This window comes from Pyrgilauda ruficollis, unplaced genomic scaffold, assembly GCF_017590135.1.
Source record: "Pyrgilauda ruficollis isolate IOZ18807 unplaced genomic scaffold, ASM1759013v1 scaffold59, whole genome shotgun sequence".
Taxonomy (NCBI): Eukaryota; Metazoa; Chordata; class Aves; order Passeriformes; family Passeridae; genus Pyrgilauda; species Pyrgilauda ruficollis.
The window spans coordinates 4,076,313-4,094,801 of NW_024527599.1; the positions used below are offsets into that span (position 1 = coordinate 4,076,313).

The following is an 18,489-nucleotide window of genomic DNA, read 5'->3' on the forward strand; positions in this document are numbered from 1 at the left end:
CACATAATCTAACAGAAAGCTTTGTATCCAGCAGGTGTTGAGGTGATCCTGGATATGGTTTAGGTGAATTTTACATTTACCTTTAGATAATCTGGGATGGGGAGACACCTGAGGAATGTTATTGGCTGTAACAATTGTGGACCACATCTAGAGTTTTGTGAGCTTGTCCCAAAGTGGTCTGATACTTTGCCTTTTCAAATCCCAATAGGAAAAGTGAGACAAACGTGGATCACTTCAAACATATGTTGTTGTGGGTATTGGGAGAGGCAAACTAAAGGTTTATCTGATGATCTCAACCTTGAAGTTGGCAGCTTTGACAGGAAACTTGGTTTCATTCATCTGCCAAAGATATTTGTAGTGTATCATTTGACAAGTTAAAAGGCATTTTTGTAATGACACAAAAATAAAACCATCCGCTTTCTGAAACTACAGTTTCTGTCTTCTGAAATAATATGGGAGGCACGCTTCTGGGGAAATTAAGGGCATGTTTGAAAGGTAAACATTTGTGTTTTCAAATGTTGGAAGAATGGTGTTTAATGTGAATCTGCTCAGCTTGGCCTATTGATATTAATTTGGTTTTGTACTTGTTTTGTCGAATTAGTGGGTATCATTTGCTTTTGGAGATGGGAGAACAAAGTGGAGCAGTAAGAGAGAGTGATCCGCCCACGGGGTCAAAAGGTGGAATTAAGAATCAGGTTCTTCTGAATCTTGATCTTGTACTTCTTCCTGCAGACAAATTGCCTGTAAAGCTCATGAATTATGAGGGCTAGCGAGGTCCATGGAGCTAACCCAGCAAATGCCAGCAGAGAGTCTGGGCCACAGCTCTTAGTGTTACACACGTGAAAGATAATGAGAGGTCTAGGTAAAAATCCTTAGAGTCTCTTAACAGTGGCTGTGGAAAAATGTGAATAATGCTTTGTCTTTAACTATCAAGTATTTTGCTTGAAATGCTAGATCTGCATTTGATATGTATTCAATGACTGCTTCAAAAATATACAGTGTAGTCTGTGAACAGACTGTTTGGAAAAAGTTCACTGAAATTCTGAATGAACAGCCAGTGTGAAAATTATGTTTATTGTTGCCAGCTGAACTAAACAGCACATTTAGCTTTCCTAGTCCATTGCATTAGGCATGTTCTTGCTGCCTTCTCAAAAGACCATAGTAAGCGTCTAGAAAGTTAGTTCAGCTTCATTTGCTAATTTCCTGATGCAAATTTAGTCCACTTAAGAAAAGAACTAAACAGGTTTATATATGTCTGCATCTGGGATTTGCACCAGTCTATCTGTCAGATAGCTATACCCAAAGTTAATTCTGTCTGAAGGAGGTGCCAGAACATCAATAAATAAATATTACAAATTGCCTAGCGGTTCAGCTGACAGGCAGAACTGGTTTCAACATATTGCTCCCAATGTGCTGCTGCAGAGCTGGCCCTGAAGTAGACCCATATGACATTCCAACATGGACAGGACCTTTAAGAGTGTGCACCAGCTCTCCATGATATTGTAGGAGAGGAAGTACAGAACAATACTAAGTCTCACGGAAGCTGTGGCAAGAATTTATTCAAGGCACATTGTAATTACTCAGGCAGGGAGTTTGGCCAGGACATTGGGGTTAACACCCCTGCTCCTGTAGAGGTGTCATAGTTTATTTTTTTTAATGACTTGAAGTGATGAGAAGCTTGGCTTTCTGTCTCAGCAGAATGACACCAGTTCAAGCAGTGTAAACTTCTTACAGCAATATGAAGGTGCTGGTTCAGAACTAACTCAGAGCAGCGATTGGGCCTAGTACAGTAATCATTGCTTTATAAATACTTGCAGTAGATAAGAAAGATAAGAGTGTGATTAGGGCACAGTTTCAGGTGCTGTAATTACAGCCATGCCTTCCTCAGCCTTCAGTCCAAATGCTGCTCGAATCTGGCTGTTTTTAAGCAAACAGTTGTAAGTTTTAGAAGAAATCATCAAACTTGAAGCAGAGAAATTTGGTTATTAATTATATAGCAGCTATGAACAGCAGTTATCAGTGCTTTTTCTTAGAAACTTATCATACAAGCAGAATGTAATTTATCCAGTTTAATTCTTTCATGCCTTTGAGATTTTTAGAAAGTGTTCTTTGTATGTATGATGTACTAATTTAGGAACTAACTTTCAGCCTGTTTTCTCCTTGCAGAGAAGATAAGCACTTATGTGTTTTAGTGAGTGACTAGTTGTGCAATGCACAAGTGAGGAATTGTTTTGATTTTACTGGCACATGAAACCTGCCATCATTCCTATAGTACAGTTTGGGCCATTATTATGGGTTATGAGGTTATACAGGAAAAACATGTTCTAGAGAAAGGCTGGTCAAAATAAACAAGGTAGAGTCTTCCAGATTACAACAATCTGGTTTTGTATCAGTGATGTAAATGCTTGGGTACATCCACTGGGATGAAGATACCATGTCAGGCAGTGTCCCTCTGACAGTTCATGTTGTAAGGACAAAAATGAAGCAATACTGACATTATTACGTAACTGCTTTTGTATTCTATGACAACAGTTATAATACTTCACTCTTCTCTTACCTTTTATTAGATGCTCCTTGCTGTGCACTTATGATTGTTCCATGAGTTGAGTGGTTTTAGCTATTAGGAAATGGGGAAATGGTGGCACAAGAAGTATTTGCCAAGGTCATATGGGAAGTAAATGTCAGAGACATAAACAGAATCTCAGCCTTCTGACTCTGCCCTCTGGGAAACCAGACAAAAGTGGAAAAGTGGCTTGCAGTGTGACTCAACAGCTTTTCCTTCCCCAACCACTGCCATGCTGGGCAATTACAAATAAATGCCAGTAGGTCATTTCCACCTGAGTCAAACAGGTTTCCAAGGGACTCTAGGTATCATGTCTTCTGCTAGTGAGGGCTCTTCGATGGGTCCTTGCAATAAATTTCCTTTGAAATCTTTTCAGAATTTTGGAACTAACTGGCTTTTTAGGCCGTGACAGCTGAGTATAAGGAGAGTCTGTTCAAGTATCTCAGATTTTTTCCCAACAGCAGGGCTGAAGGGGGTTTTACTCTGGCATTGGTTCAGAATACCTGCAGTGGGTACAAGGACCAGTATTATGAAGTCCTTGATCTTGAAGAGTGACTGATGGAAAGAAACAGCACAGGAAAGGCCTTGGCTCTGGCCCTTAGATGGATGGGTAAGAAGAGGCCTTTGGCAGAGAAGGGAGAAAGGTGACTAATAATGTGAAACTGGGAGGAAACTTAGTTATGCAATCTGCTGGCTTGCTTTTTCTGAGGGAAGATACCTTTTGTTAGTTGTTCCACTGGCACTTGCTGCTCATGCTGTCTTCTGAATAGAAATCTAAACCAATTATTTCTCTGCTTGACTTAGGAAGCTTATTTTAGCTTCAGAGCAATGAAAATACAGCAGCATTTAATTTCTTTGTTCTCCATCTGCAGGATTTCTTTTAGATTTACGTTGTCTCTTCCCTTTATTATTGTTTCTTTTTCCTGGCTGTCCAGTAGTTTAGCCAAGATGAAGAAACTTTTTTCTGCTATCATGCACTTATTCCCCATATCTCACTTGTTCCATGGTTTTCTGTGTCCTTTTTGCCACATTTCCAAAACTTCCATGGAGAATTTTGCCGTGGTGGTTCAAGAAGTTGCTGTTATCTGATCTAATCCTTCTCCACAGGTTTTCCCTCATAGCTGAGTCAGGGTTCTGTGCCTGACCCTGCTGGGTTAGTGTTGTCTATCTCAGCTCAGACCCCAGCCTGACAGTGCTGTGACTGCCCTGGCCTTTGTCCTAGACTGGCTGGTGTAGGGATGTGTATTGACGCCAGCTGACCGTGGTACAGGGATGTAGCCTCTGGAAGAGTGTGCTGGAGAGGATGACTGGAAGTGCTGGACAACAGCTGGGGAACTCTTCTGAGAACTCCTAGATTCCATATTAGCATGGTGGCTTTTCCAGTGATCTGCAATGAACAGTTCTGCTGTTGACCCTGTCTGGATCTTGATCTCTTGTTTCATAGATTTTATAGGTAAAACAACATTTTACATTGTTGTAAACTTGCTTCCAGGCACTGATTCTTAAAATCTGTAAACCGGTTGTGAAACTGTGGCCTTCCTCTTCAGCAATTCTGCAGTCACCTATCTCTGAGACATTGTATTTCACCCTTGAATAAGATTCCGGACCAAAAAAAGAGTTAGACTGCATACAGATTAACAAATGTGTTGCTAGTATCTCTGGCTACTGCAGCATGACTCACCCATCAGTGCTTGTCAGAGTCTGGCGTGACCTCATTGAAAGCTTCAACATCTCTTATGTGAAGGCAGGTTGTAATCCACTGTGGGAATCCTAAATAGGTGGGGAATGAAGTTCTGAGATTGTGATAATGCATACATCATAAACATCTCCCTGGAAATCAATTATGCCCTCACCAGGAATACTCTTAAAGATTTCTGAGGATCTCTTGGTGCTAAGCCTGCCTTTCCCTGCTTTTATTAAAAAAACCACCTGTACTATCCAACACAGTAACAGAAATCAATGCTGGTGGCAAAATTTAAGAGTGAATGGGATGTCAGGGAGGAGATGCTCTGTTATTTGCAAGGACAAGAAAGCTGATGGTTCCTTTTTATTTATCACAGCATCTACAGACTTTTCTTTATTTTTTTTCCTATGTCAGTAATGGGGCTTCTGGTACACAGATATCTGCTGGTACTCAAACTGAAAGTGAAATCCCTGGCTGTTGGTCTGGTTGCTGTCCTTAGGACACGTGAATGTCTGCTCCTGTTTTGCTGTAGGTTATTTCTGTATGGGCAGAGTTGTCTGTGCCAGCCTGGAAGCTTTGTCCATAAGCAGCAACAGTTACTGTCTCTTGGTTTCTCAAAGCTGCAGCTCCTCTCTGGTTCCACACACCTGCTTTGTCACAGAGTGTCAGTAACTTTGCAGAAGTCACTGCATCCTCTGCTGTGCTTGGGATCAACTCTGGCATCTGTCTGAATGTATGTACGTCCCTACTGCAGATCTGCTTTTCCTATCCAGACTCTTATCTGGTGAGTTTGTTCTCTTACCCTTTGCCTTAGGTAGATGGTAGTATGACTTCTGTATTTCTTAACAGTTTTTTATCTTGAGTCTGGGAACATGGATTGTTATTATTGTGGGATAGGGGAAGAGGGCAAAAATCCTGAGATATGTTACATTCTGGTCCTTCTTTAAAGAAGGTGTAGCAGGTCACAGAATCAATGCATGCATATAATTTGTAAGGAAAAAATAGGCGACCTTAGGCCTTTTTATCCATGATTCTTTAGCACAGAGATCAGACAGGTGCTATATCTCCTTAGCTGTTTGGTAAATCCATGGGGAAATAAGTTGATTGGTCTGACCAGTTTCTAGTACTAAGCACTGTGCATTGTGCACACAAAATAGATCTAGTTCTAAAAAATAATGTCTGATGTTCTTTGTGCAGAGACCAAGGCCTGGATGATGTTTGGAGACTAGGCATACCTTTACTGGACGATCTGATGGATGTACACCATGATGTTCTAGGGCATAAGAAATGGAAGCCCCATAAAAGTGTTGTCCATGCTGCATGCAGCTGTGGGGATGTTTGCTTAAATGATTGATCTTGTATTTGAAGTCCTATTGCTTGATTTATATATTGATTTTTAGTATCTTGACAGACCTTCCTCTTACACAGTAAAGCATACCTGGGGTTCTAGTAGAATTCTGCTCTTAGGTCAAGCTCAAACCTCATTGCTCCTCCCTGCCTTCAGCTGGAAATGGACAGACACCATTTGTGACTGAATATCCTGAGTCACCGATTCCCAGCTGGCATGTGCACTGCAGTTCCGTCTCTTCCTTTCCGACTGCACTCCCTAGAGGAGATTGGGAACAACTGCAGTCGTCAGCTCCAGCGTGGTGTGTGCACTTGCCGGGATCCACACAATTGGTGGACAACCCCTGTCTACGTCTATGGGGTGAGCTGCATGTGATTTGTTACTGTATGCCTGGTGTTTCCACACCGGAAGATAGAACAGGTGTAGGAATATTTAAAAAAAAAATTCAGTTTCTTCATATTTACTATAAAAATATGTGCATTGTGGAGATGGTGATAGGATATCTCCATTAAATAATCAGTTGAGACAAGTGATGATACCAGTAATGCTATTTCACAATAAGATTGTGTGATAATGGATGAAAACTAAGAAGCTAGAGAGATGCTGAAAGGTGAAGTAGTTACTCCCTACACTAGCAAAATTCTGCTACCAGGAGCATGGGTCCACCATGCAGGAGCTGATAGATTATCTGTTGTGTCAGACACTTTTGTGCTGTGTTTGTTATCCTACTTGTGCAGTGTCCCAAAGAAAGGCTGCTTAAGCTCAACAGGGGAATTATGCAACATGTTGCTATGTTATTTCATCTGACCAAAACATTTTCACTGTGTATATAATGCTTGCTGCTAGTCTTGTGCATAGCTCTGGGAGAAGCTGAAGCACAAAACACTTCATTGACCTTTTTGATCCAACAGGTCTTGACATATTGCTGCTGGACACATCTCTGTGTCTGATGTGAACTGTGACAGTTCCATTCTGTCCTGCTAAAATAACAGTATATTAAACAATACTATTCTGTCCATGCCATTTCCACCTATTGACTAAAAAGTTAAATTCTTATTAAGCTAGTTCTAATTTACATGTCATAAGCTATTAGTTAATGGTCAGCTGATTTTCCTGGCATGAAGACTGCAAAGTGTATAACACAGATTAGTGCTTGTGTGGGACCAAATGAGTTAAACCAGCTCATTCTGCTGAAATACCCAGTGAAATACAGCGATGGTCTGCATATCAAATCTGTTTGCAACAGGTCACCAGTGTTTGCCTGGGACAGTTCATCCTGTTAGCAGGCACTGATCCGGCTATGGAAGAGATATGTGGCTTGTGCTGACTCATGAAAGCAGGTGCAAGTTGCATCAGAGAAGTAAGGAGTGGCTCACCTTAGAAGCAGGATGCAGGTTTTAGTGTAAGAACTGTTAACACACCACCTTTAGAAGAAAGTTGGGGGGGAAAAATACAGGAGAGACACTTTGAAATTAACTTGGTAAATTGTTTTTCTTCTTGCTGCATCAGGGTCTTGTTCCAAATGAGGAAGGTGGAATTATTAACACCACTGAGGTGTCTTGGGAAAACATGAACTGTAGCTGCAGACAGCAGTAGTCCTAAGGCACGTTTTCTGGGGAGGGTTGGATGACAGCTGTTCATAAACTTTCATATAGTTACTCTCTTGTTCCTTCTTTATAGATCTGACTCATCTCTCCCTGTCCTAAACACACCAGTTTGTTTGGGTTTTTTTTCCTCTTCTCTCATTTACCTCATATCTCATATCCTTCAAGATTCCTTTTGTATCTCTGGGCTTAATTCTATTAAATCCAGTTCCTTTGACTTTTACTTTCCTGTGCTTTGCACTTGCTGTAGAGCCCAACAAACTTGGCAGCCAATCCTTGGGCACTCCAGAGAAAACAACTGTCTAGACCAGGCACCTTCTGCCCGATGCCCTGGACGTACCCCAGAGCTCCCAGGCATTACTCTGTATTCAGAACAACATGTTGCTATGCAAATGATTCCTTTCTGTTCTTCCTCTTACCTACACAGTTATGTGCCCCCAACTTCTCAGCAGGCACTAGTCTAATGTTTATTGATCTTTTACAGAGGTCTGATTCAAAGGAAGATTGATAAAATCTTGTCCAGTGTTTTTGTGAACTCATAATTGCACCTGCCTCCTCCTAGAGAAAGAGGCAAATGGGACTGAGGGAGCCCACAGAATAAATAGTACCTTCTGCAGAACTGGAGATAGTGCAAGCTGTAGGCCATCACTGCAAAGGTCTTGCAGAGCCTGTGGTATCCAGCAGAATTCAGGGAGGTGTGTTACCCTTTCCTAAAAGGAATGGAAGTCAAATCTTGGTCTAAAGACTCCTATGGCATGGGAAGGGCACAGAAGCTTTAATGCAAAGTTGCAAGCTGTGCCTGTTCCCAGTTAAAGCCCCTGTTGCCCTAGGCAATCATTGAGCCTGTCAGCGTCCTGCAGCTTTCATACAGAGATGTGACCAAAATAGCTCCACAACTTTACAATGTGGCTAAAAATAGCTTGCAGGTCAGCTTTTTTCTCAAAGGTGGTAGTGACATCAGAGGGAGAGCACTCTTGCTCCTGTTCAGTGCAGGTAGAACTGGATAAACAAAGTGGGGACAGCAGCAGTTTAGCTGAAAAGCCTTGAGGAAAGAGAGGTGATAAGGGATGGGAAAGGACTGGGAGAGATGGGCTAAAGTGTCAAAAGCGTGGGTGGACCCACTGCTGCTGGCCAAGTTAGTGTGCTCATACCCAACTTCTCCCTGGGGTTTTGTTTCCATGATGTTTGAGAGTTATCAGTCTGTTCCTGTCTCCTTGTGGCCCATGTCAGGATGTGTCACTGGATGGGCTGGCCAGCCAATGCAGCATTTCTTGCTCCTCATTTCCAGACAGTGAACACAGCCCATGACATCACCTCTGGCCAGCGGCAGATCAGAGGCTAGGCCATGGCAATGTCAAGTGTGTTTTGCTGTGGCCATTCAACCAGAGAGCTGATCTTTTACAGTGCAATTTGCATGTGGAGAAATCTGGATGACCCTTAGTTCTAGGGGGATTTCAGTATTTGTTCTTGGGCCAAAAATAGGCTGTTTTTATGGGGTCAAACTGTCTGTTTTTGTAGAGCATTACATTTTACCAAAGGAGCAAAGCTGCACACCATGATCCTCAGAGTTTTAGTCTCTGTTGTGTATACTAAGTCTGGCCATGGAGATGATTGTCAGCCAAGTCTGTAAGTGCCTGATTTGGAACGTTATGGGAATCTAATGTAGGTTATGTGAGGTTTGCCATGCCTGCAGCTCCTGTGCTGCTGAGGTAAGTGTACTGCAGCAGGCTGTGCTACTGAGAATTTCCTTTGTGCTGCAGGTTTCATGCCTGGTGCTTTCATAGTGCTGAAAGAAGGGAAGGAGACAACAAAAATGTGAAAAATCGAGGGCAGGTCATTACTGTCAGATGAGGACAGAGTCCTGTAGCCAGTCAGATGTGACAGAATGCACTTGCTGATGCTGCTACCAGGAAGCTTGAGAAATGTGACTGATAGCAGTGCGCATGTGCCTTTGGAGGAAGGAGGCTATGTGTGTGCTCTTGCAATGCTTTTCTCTGCCCAGCAACATCATTGCTTCTTTTCCTTGTGTTCTGCTTAAGCAGCTGTTCTGCATTTATGACCCAATCTATTCTTCATACAGGGCCATCTTCACACTGAGCCACCTTCACTGTCACTATCAGAAGGACTGATAAGACCTCAGGTTTGCTTTGAGTAAGCACTATAAATAGGGCAAAAGCATTATAGTTACTGTTCTCTTAAACTAGTGTGGGTCTTATAAGACCAGCCTCTGTCCCTACCTATTTAAAATGGCTCCTGTTGCCTCACAAGAGGGAGACTTCAGCCAAATACATCTCCATATTGACAAGTATAGAGAGAATTATGCGCATGATCAGCTTGCAAGTATTTCATTTGATGTGCAGCTGGAAGTCCGCTGCCAATAGAAAAGGGAGCTCTGCAACCCTACTTGTGTGCTTCTAGTGCATTTAGATGCTACAGGCCACATTAATTGTAGACTGCAGTTAGACCAGGTTATAGGCCAAATCGACTCAATACCATCATCATGACCAGTTAGTACAGTCATTTCTGAGCACTGCAATTTCTCACCACAGCCTGCTCCTTCCCTTCAGTGAGAGCTGTTCCTTGGTCTGCCCTGCCCAGCTTGTAAATGTATCTCATCAGTCTCTGTTTCTTTGCAAATGAGCTGCGTAGGTAATGGGAGGAGGAGGAGGAGGCAGCAGCACTGCAACCTGCCCATCCCCAGCTGGTCATTAAGGCTCCGTGCTCCTTAGGCTTTCTGAAGTTATTTTCCCCATGAATTGTGCAGGTATAAAACTTTGTTGATTCCTTAAATGCCCTGCCTTTTGCAACAGGTCATTTCCCAGGGGGGAAAACAGGCTGTTGGTGTGGTAGGCACTCAGCTTGTCCTTTGGATAAGATCCAGAGGCGATTAGTTTGGGCGCAGCAGTGTGCTAACACAGGCAGAATGCACCCAGACTGGCTCCTGTCGAGATAGCCCCAATCTCTCCACTGTCCCCACCTCTGTCCACGGCCCCTGGCTCAGTGTGAACACCGGTCCCTGTCCCTCTCCCTGCCTGTGCTGGCATGCCCACAGGGAAGCAGAATTTGCACCCCATGCTGCTTGCCCGTGTCCTGATCAATACCAACCCTCCCAAAGCAAACAGTGATTTGCCTGTCTGCTCTGACTCAGCTGTGCTGAAGGCAGGAATCGGTAATAAATCCGGTTCAGTAAAGTCCATAGGTAAGGAACAGCCTTCTGTAGCAGATACTGAGGCATTTTAAAGGAACTTGACTCTGTCCCAGGAAGTGCACTGAAGTGAGCAATGCTGCATTGGGCAAGAAAGTCTACCCAGGAGCCATTAATCTCTCAACATCTCTAGCCCTGTGGTTGTATGCACTGGGGGTTGTCTTCCCCTGCCTGCAGTTACTGGCTAAGAACTGGGAATTCAAAGGAATCTGGGCTATGTTTAGGAAGCAAGTACCTACTCTTTGCCTCCTCTCAGGAAACAAGGTCCTTCATTACAGCCTGTCATGGCAAGGGGCTTGCAGATAAGGAGGAAGGGCAGGAAACATGCTGGGCTTTGCTTCTTTACAGCTCTAAATATTTTCCATAATCTTAGCACTGTGAGTCAGCATTTCTAGAGCCTTGACTTGTTTACAGCAGCAATCAGTGAGATGGTATAAGGTAGGTGGGGTGTGGAGGTATGTTTGTGTCTAAAATGAGAAACCCTTTGCCCAGGCACAAGTGGAGAAGTTACCAACTGTATTTTCCATTTGTGACTAACAGGAAGCAAGGGACTGGATACCCTAAACAGTAACTGCAGTGGAGCCATTTCCAGGGTAAGGAGTTTCCTAGTGTGAGTAAGGGAATTGAACTTCACAAAGCTGTAAACATTGTGTTGTCATAGTTCACTTTTTATATATATATATTGCAAATACTTAGGATTATCAGTATAGTGGGATAAAGGTAACACTTCCCATCTGAAGTGGTATGGATTCATTTTGCATTGGCCTGGCCAGACAGGCTGTGGGGCAGAAAGACCCCCAGAAGTGTACAGGTAACATCAACCACTGAAGTTTTCATTCAGAGCCCATACCTACACTGGAATAAGGAACATCAGCCATGGGATATCTTTTGTCACCACATGCAAGCTTTTTCCCTATGCCTGACTGGTCAGCCTGGCTGGATCTCATGGTAAAGGGAGTTGACATCAAAACCAAGATATTTTAGATCTGCAACCTCAGTTCTGCAAAGGTGTTTATTTTGAAAATTCTAGTTTCCATAGCGATGTAGTACTGTTCTCTCTCATCTTTCTCCCATTAACCCAATCTTAGCAGCCATTAGATAAATTATCAGTGAGGCAAACCTTAGCATTTTTTAATCTTAAGTGATTTTATATGTGTTGGTTCCTTAGTGAATCAGAGGCATTTAGTTAAGAATTGACTCATATCCTTTCCTGGGGCTGACATGAGGTCTATTGCAGTGAAAAGATGATAATGAAGAGTGAATATTATTAATTGGACTTGAATGAATTAGTAGTGGGGGGGGTCTTACGTCTAGAATTCTGGTTCAGTTATATGTCATTAGATTTTACTTGGGTTCCACTATAGCATCATTAGGACATCATATTTTCATTTCATACATGTATTAAGTAAGCCCTTTTGTAAGGGTTGCTGTGCAGTGCTATTCCACTGCTTTTCTCCCCCCCAGAGGTGACTTTTGGACACAGTTCCCCTTCCCGTTGTTAACAGAGCCAGTGCTTGTGGCTCATTTCTTCATTCTTCTTTTCAATACCTACAAAAACATACAATTAAGAAAATAAGGCAATATCTTTTTTTATTGGTGTGTTTTGTTTGTTTCTTGGTTGTTGTTTTATTTTGTTTCCTGGTGCATTTGGCCTTTCCTGGTCAAGGAACTACTAGTTTTGCCAGAATAGTTATGCAGGTTGGAATGTAAAAATCCCAGACTTAACCCTGCAGCAGTAATGGCATGCAAAAAACAAAGATGTGGAGATTATTTATTCTGATGGTGTAGCTTGCCTTTTAAGGAGATGATTTAGTGAGTTCTTTTGCCTATATGAACTGTATCTCTACCTGGGGAGCTCTGCCAGAATAGCTGTTCCATAAACCCTTTGCTGTGAACAACAGCCTTTGTCCTGGAATTCAGTCCTCATGAGTAGGTAAGCAGTGAGGTACAGAAACTGTGTGGGAGAACGAGAGTGGCACTGTGGACCAGATTCCAAGATAAGGAAGTAGGGCTAAATACAGGCAAGGGTTAGCCTTTGACTCCTGCAGTGTCCTCACTTAGTAACAAAAATACCTGAATTGTGTAAAATAGAACACAGATCCAGTAAGTTGAGGATGCAGGAACTCCTCTGTGGAATCTGGATGTTAGCAGGCATCTGCTGCTCAGTGCCCATTGCTTGCCCTGCCAGTCAGTCTGTTTTCCTCCCCAGCTAGAGCCATCAGCTGTCTCGTTTGTATTCAGTCCATGAGTTCTTCAGAGGAGATGGGTTTTCAAAAGTCAGTTCTTCACCCTGCTTCTATTTGAGCTCCCCAGGCCTTGGATATCTGGCAGAAATAGCCTCTTAAATCCCAAGAGGTATAAGCTCACTTGTGCTCCAAAGAATAGTAATTCTAACAAAATCTCTATTTTTGATGTCAAATATTTACTTTTAGCTGAATTATGCCCATCCATTGAGAAAACTAATAATACTTTGCTCTTCACAATATAGCTTATCAGTGAATCCTGATATATATTTTATGCAAAACATTAAAAGGTGGTTGCTTATCTTTTCATTTACCTTTTTTTTCCCCTTCATGTTCCTGCATTCCTATGTTTTGAGATAAGGTGAACAAAAGTTCTCCAACTGCTATCTCTAAGCTATGCATTCTGCAATACCTTCACTCCCTCCAAGGTGAATGGTCCCAAGTCTTCTTAAATTTCCTTCAGACAAGGGCTCTTCCAAATCCCTAATCTTGTAGTCAACCATCATTGCCCTGTGTCACATAATGAAGTCACAGTAATAACTCAAACAATAACCCCTCCAGATCTGGTGTTCTGTCAGTGCTGGGCATTGTTAAGTTGGAGATCCTGACTGCAAACACAAGCAGAGGAGTCCCCATGTGCCAAATGCAGACATACCCAACCCACATTTAAAAACTAATAATTTTTTTTTTTTTTAATTTCATGTTTCAAAATAACTGCTTGGTATCCAAATGAAATGAGAATGAAATGTGACTAGCAGCCTTGTGACTGTTGTGTTGTATAACAAGATAAAAAGTACTTGGGATTTGTGGATTGAGCTTTTTTTTTCATTTGTCTTCCAGAGGTCAAAGTCCACTGCAAGCAGTGACTGATACAATTCCCTGTGTAAGTCAGGCTGGGCTGCCTGTGCCTCAGGTTCTAACAGCAGGGGAGTTTGTGCAAGAGCACCTTGGTAGGTGTTTGTCTGGATTTCTCTGTGGTCCCTGTGATGATCCTAGGAAGCAGGAGGAGATCCAGAATTGTCTGAAAGCCAGGATTCTTTGAAGTCCCAGAGAAGTAATGATGAGAGTTGTGGCTGAGGCCAACCTGCTAGCCTGCTTCCCGTTCTGCTTCTTGTAGGTGTCCAAGAAGCTGCCTCCAGTTTATACAATTGCACTCTAGTAAACAATTTTGCATGCAGATATGGGCAGCAGATGTTATTCATGCCTGTGTGAACACTTCAGTGTTTTTCCAACAGGGATGATCCTCAGATTGAGTCCTGTTAAACAATGGATGTACCCACCAGAAGTCCCACTGGTGACAGCCATTCTGTTAGAGTTTGCACAAAACGCTTTGAAGGATGGTCACGCCATCCTTCTTTGGCCACTCAAGGGGATTGACTCACAAATATGAGCAAAATAAAATTAGATGGCTTAAGTGGCTGCAACCCCAGCTGTGTCCCCACTGCCCAATTCCCAGAAGCTCATCCCTGCAGCCAGCCTGGCTGTGGAAGGCAACTCCTGAGCTGCTGTAGTGCCAGCCCATTCTTCAGGGTGTTAATATTTGTCTGGCTCCTCTGTGAAACAGTTTAGGAAGCTTAACCAGAATAAAAATGTGCACTTTTCCATCTGAAGAATTATTTTTTAGTTTAATTTCTCAAATGGGCTCTGAGAAGCAGAAGCGTTGCTGTGAGGGCAGGGCAGAGAGAGATGACCTTCCCTTTTGGGAGCAGCCATTACGTCAGTTTTGCTGCCTCACAAAACTATACCCTGTGGTTATTTTTGGTGCTGGACTGCCTTAATTTTCTGGAGAGTGAATGAAGGATTAGCATAGTGTGCTTATGACATTTGGAAACTAAGCTCTCAGAAGAAAAAATCATAATTTAGCATGTGCTGAGGTGGAAATGCTTAAATTGCTAGGGATGGAAAGATGGGTAAAACATGAATTTTTTACAATTATTATGATTCAGCTAGGGGGTTAAATACTTTTTAAATTTTTTTTTGGTTTTGCTGCTTTTTAAGACCTCTAACCCAATGCCTACTATGCAGCTGCCTCTAGAGAGGGAAGTCTTTAAAGAGACCAGCTTTGTACCTATAAATAATGTACACAGCAGAGTACAAAAATGGAGTCAAGGAGAAGCTCCTCCTTACCTGAATGTAACTGCAGCAGCTGCATGAGAATAGCTGTGGTCAGGCTGTGAGCAGCACTCATACCCTGTCATCCATCTTGACTAAACTGCTTCTGAGAACTAATTCTGAGATTCCAACACCTGAATATCAACTGGTAAATCCCAACTGCCTTGTACTGAAACACATTAGATGCCAGCAGCCAAACGTGGCAAGGTTTTGAACAGTGTGGTTATAATCCCATTTGGAACTAAAGGTCTGCTGGAGTGCTTTGTTAAGTGTTGGAATATGGAGAATTTCTCAAGTCCGAACCTCTGCTATAAATGAAAACACTGTGGCAAAAAAATGTAAATAAATGCCACACATATTTTGTGTAAGAGCCCTTCCCAATATCTATAAATATGGTAATTTTGGTGTTTCCCGGTTTTGAGTTTTAAACAGGAGACAGACACATGAAATATCACAATGGAAGCATTTTATTTTTTTCATGGATTAATTTTATAATTTCACTTTTATTTTACCTGAAAACAATTAATGGAAACTAAATGTAGTGTTTTAAAGAGGATTGCCTTTGAAAGGAAATAATTTGTTCTTGAAAAAATAACTTCAATAGCTTCTCAGTTTAACTGCATTTTAATATGAACACAAAACTCATCCCGGGTCAGACTCTCCAGGAAAACTTTCTCATTATTCCTGTAGCAGTTGATTCATTCCATGCTGCCTTAATTTTGCAGCTTTAAAGGGCAGGTTCTCTGCAAAGCCATCCACTTCAAAGCTTCATAAAACAGAGCTTTGAATAAATTACTGAGTTAGAAATTATATTGGCTGTGCCCAGCTTTGTGCCTGGATGTGGGAATACTTGGCACTGGGTGTGGAATTCCAAGGAAAATTGCCTCTTTGCTGGCTTGCCAAAGAGCAGTAAGAAGGAAAACTGCTGCAGATGAGCAGACACGGAAATCTCCAGCTTCCCCTTCCAGAGAACACATCCTGAAGAACTGTTGAATATTAATACACATTATAACTGGTGCAACACTGGGCAAACCCTGGCACTAACAGAAACTCCTGCTTCTGGAGGGGACGTGTCCCAGCGTGGCCACGGGGCAGCACTGCCTGCTGGAACTACTCTTACCTTTAAAATGCATCCCTGAGGATGCAACGTGGAATCCGTGGGAGTGGGGAAGGCCCACTGTGTGCGGACACACCATGTTGGGGTGTGGGATGCCCATGCTTCATGAAGCCCAGGCTGTGTTATTTTGGATTTTTTTTTCTCTCTTTTGCAAGCTTTAGATAATATAATACTAATTATAGCAGTGACATAGTTGATTTGTCTTTCACAAAGAGACAGCCCACCTTCCTCTGTATTCAGACTTCAGCTGTGTGTGTGTGGAGACGATTTGTCTATAATTGTTTGCTTTCTTCAGAGTCTTTTGAAGTTTAAATCTTCAAGCCAGCTCCTTATATTAAAAATAAATTCTTCCAAGCCACCAATAAAATGTCAGCTGTGATTAAAGCCCGACTCCTCATTTTAAGACTTGTCTCCTAAGCACTGTGAGGTCACTCAATGAGTCAGCCTTTGAAAGGACCAGGACCGTTATTGTTTGGGTAAAGCCCAAAGTTCATCATTGCTTGCTTAAATGGTTTCATCACGTTCTAAATGGCTTTGCATTGTGCTGAAAGAAGTGTAAACTGCAGGAATGATTTGGCAGAGAACTTGTGATATTTCAGGCACCTCAAATCTTGAAAAAACCCTCTGTATTAATGTTGAAGTTGGTATTTCTGGTAAGGAAAAGCTTTACCTCCTGTGTAGTAAAGAGGAGGGTGAAGTGGGAAGCTCTGTCTGAGGCATAAACTTTCAACTGTGTTCTCTTAAAATAAAGCTTGGGAACTGTAACTCCAGACAAGGGTCCTTGTACAGTGCCAAAGTCTGATAGGTCTTCTCTAGACACATGAACTTCATTAATTTTGTTCATTAAAATAGTGAAAAAATAGAACAGAGCATTAAGCTGCAAGGAAGAGCCTTGAGAAGCAAGTCCATACTATTTTCAGGACTGTCTGTGGAGCCCGTTTATATTACACACATTAATTGTAACAGTCTTTAATTACATGAACACATTTTATTTTGTCACTTTTCCTCCCTGTTTGCTGCCGTGCACACTGTTGGGACTATTTGGAGGCAATTAATCACACCAGAGCAGCAAATAACTTGGAGCAGGACTTTGCCTCTGTCTCCAGCCTGTGTCAGTCGTGGGTCTCCCCATTCTCTCTGCCCTTTTCCTATATTCCTAATTAACTCCTGCCTCAGTTCCTCACTGATCCGTACAGCCCAAAACCCCTTGTCTCAGTGCTGTCTGGAGAATTGGGCCTTGGTTTTGAGGAGGAATCCCGAAACAGCAGTTGAATGTCTTGCCCTCCTGCAGTGGAGGCTGGCTGGAGCAGAGGCAGGAGTTCAGGTCATTTAGCTGCCACCACCCCCGGTGGAACACGCTCAAGTGGGGATAATCAGAGATTGAAATGGTATGAAATCTGTTGCAGATTCTGTCAAGTTTCAAGAGTTCTCCTCCTTATACTCTCAGGCTTTCCCATCAACCTTTGATTTTTGTTAAGCATCAGTTAAATCTCCGGTGCTTCTCTCGGAGCTGGACAGGTGCATTTGTTGAGTCCCCCTTTCGCGGGCCGGCTGGGTGCTGAGCACGCCCGCTGGCGGGTCCGTGCGGGGAGCGGCGGGTGGAGCCCTGGAGCCGGGTGAGCTCCGGCTGCCGCGGGAGCGCTGCAGCTCGGCCCGGCAGCGATTCGGGGCGCTGCTGCTGCTGCTGGGAGCCCGGCCGCTCACCGCGTTCACATCCCTGCCCACATCCCCTCCGCTGGGGCTGTTCCAACCCTCTCCGCCTGCCCCGGGGCGCGGTTCACCCGCTTCATGACGGCAAAACGCGGCTTTGCGGCATCCCGGGCAGCCCTCCTCCCGGTGACCCTGCGGTGAAACCCCCCCGGGGCCGCACGCCGCTCCCCGCCGGTTATGGAACGCTCCAACGGCGAGGGCCGGGGACGGAGGCGGCTCCGCCGCGGCCGCTCATTCCGGCTCTGCCGCGCTAGCACGGGGAGGGGGCGAAGCGCGCCCGTCCCTGGCAGCCTCACCTGCCGCTGGCCCGGGGAGGGGGCGGCCGGGCGGGTCCGCGCTGGCCGGGCCGGCTCTCCCCCGGCCGCGGTGCGGCGGGGCGGGGCGGGGGNNNCGGCGGCGCCGCTCGCTGATTGCAGGGCGGGCGCTGCCAGTCCGCCGCCTCCCCCGCGCCAGCCGCGTCCCCGCGCCGGAGCCGCACGGCCCAGCAGCGAGCGCCCAGCCCGGCCCGGCCCCGCCAGCCGCCCCCCATGGAGGAGCAGCCCCACCACCACCATCACCACCACCACTATTACTACTACGGGCACCACCACCACCACCCGCAGAGCGCCTACCTGCCGCCGCCCGACGGCCGAGCCCAGCCTAAGCCGCCGCTCCGCCACGAGCACAAGCACGGCGGCCCGCAGCACACGGAGGCGCCGAAGCGGAGACCAGGTTGGAGCGGGCAGCGGGACGGGGCCCGTGACCTTCGCGGGGCGGCGGCGGGGCCCCCCTCTCTTCCTCCTCCTCCTCCTCCGCCGCCGCCTCCCCCGGCCCGGCTCGAAGCTTCTCCGCCGCGCTGGGGCCGCTTCCTGTCCGCCATGTTGGGGCTGCGGGAGCCGCGGGCCCGCCGGCACCGCCGCCCGC

At 44.5% G+C, this 18,489-nt stretch overlaps 1 protein-coding gene and 1 long non-coding RNA gene across 4 annotated transcripts in view; both read left to right on the top strand.

Moving 5' to 3' along the window:
* The first annotated feature begins 4,570 nt into the window (after positions 1–4,570).
* LOC121361832 lies at positions 4,571–16,483 on the top strand. Its single transcript, XR_005956400.1, has 4 exons — positions 4,571–4,779; positions 4,868–5,031; positions 5,445–5,955; positions 13,488–16,483. It is a non-coding gene; the product is annotated as an uncharacterized LOC121361832 (long non-coding RNA).
* A 1,576-nt stretch (positions 16,484–18,059) lies between these two features.
* The window catches only part of NUFIP2 (nuclear FMR1 interacting protein 2), a 36,251-nt gene continuing 35,821 nt past the window's right edge, over positions 18,060–18,489 (top strand). For all 3 annotated transcript variants that reach the window (XM_041482644.1, XM_041482642.1, XM_041482643.1), the window contains exon 1: positions 18,060–18,297. In XM_041482644.1, the coding sequence (XP_041338578.1) occupies positions 18,114–18,297 (184 nt within the window). In that variant the 5' untranslated portion in view covers positions 18,060–18,113. The remainder of the gene's footprint in view (positions 18,298–18,489) is intronic.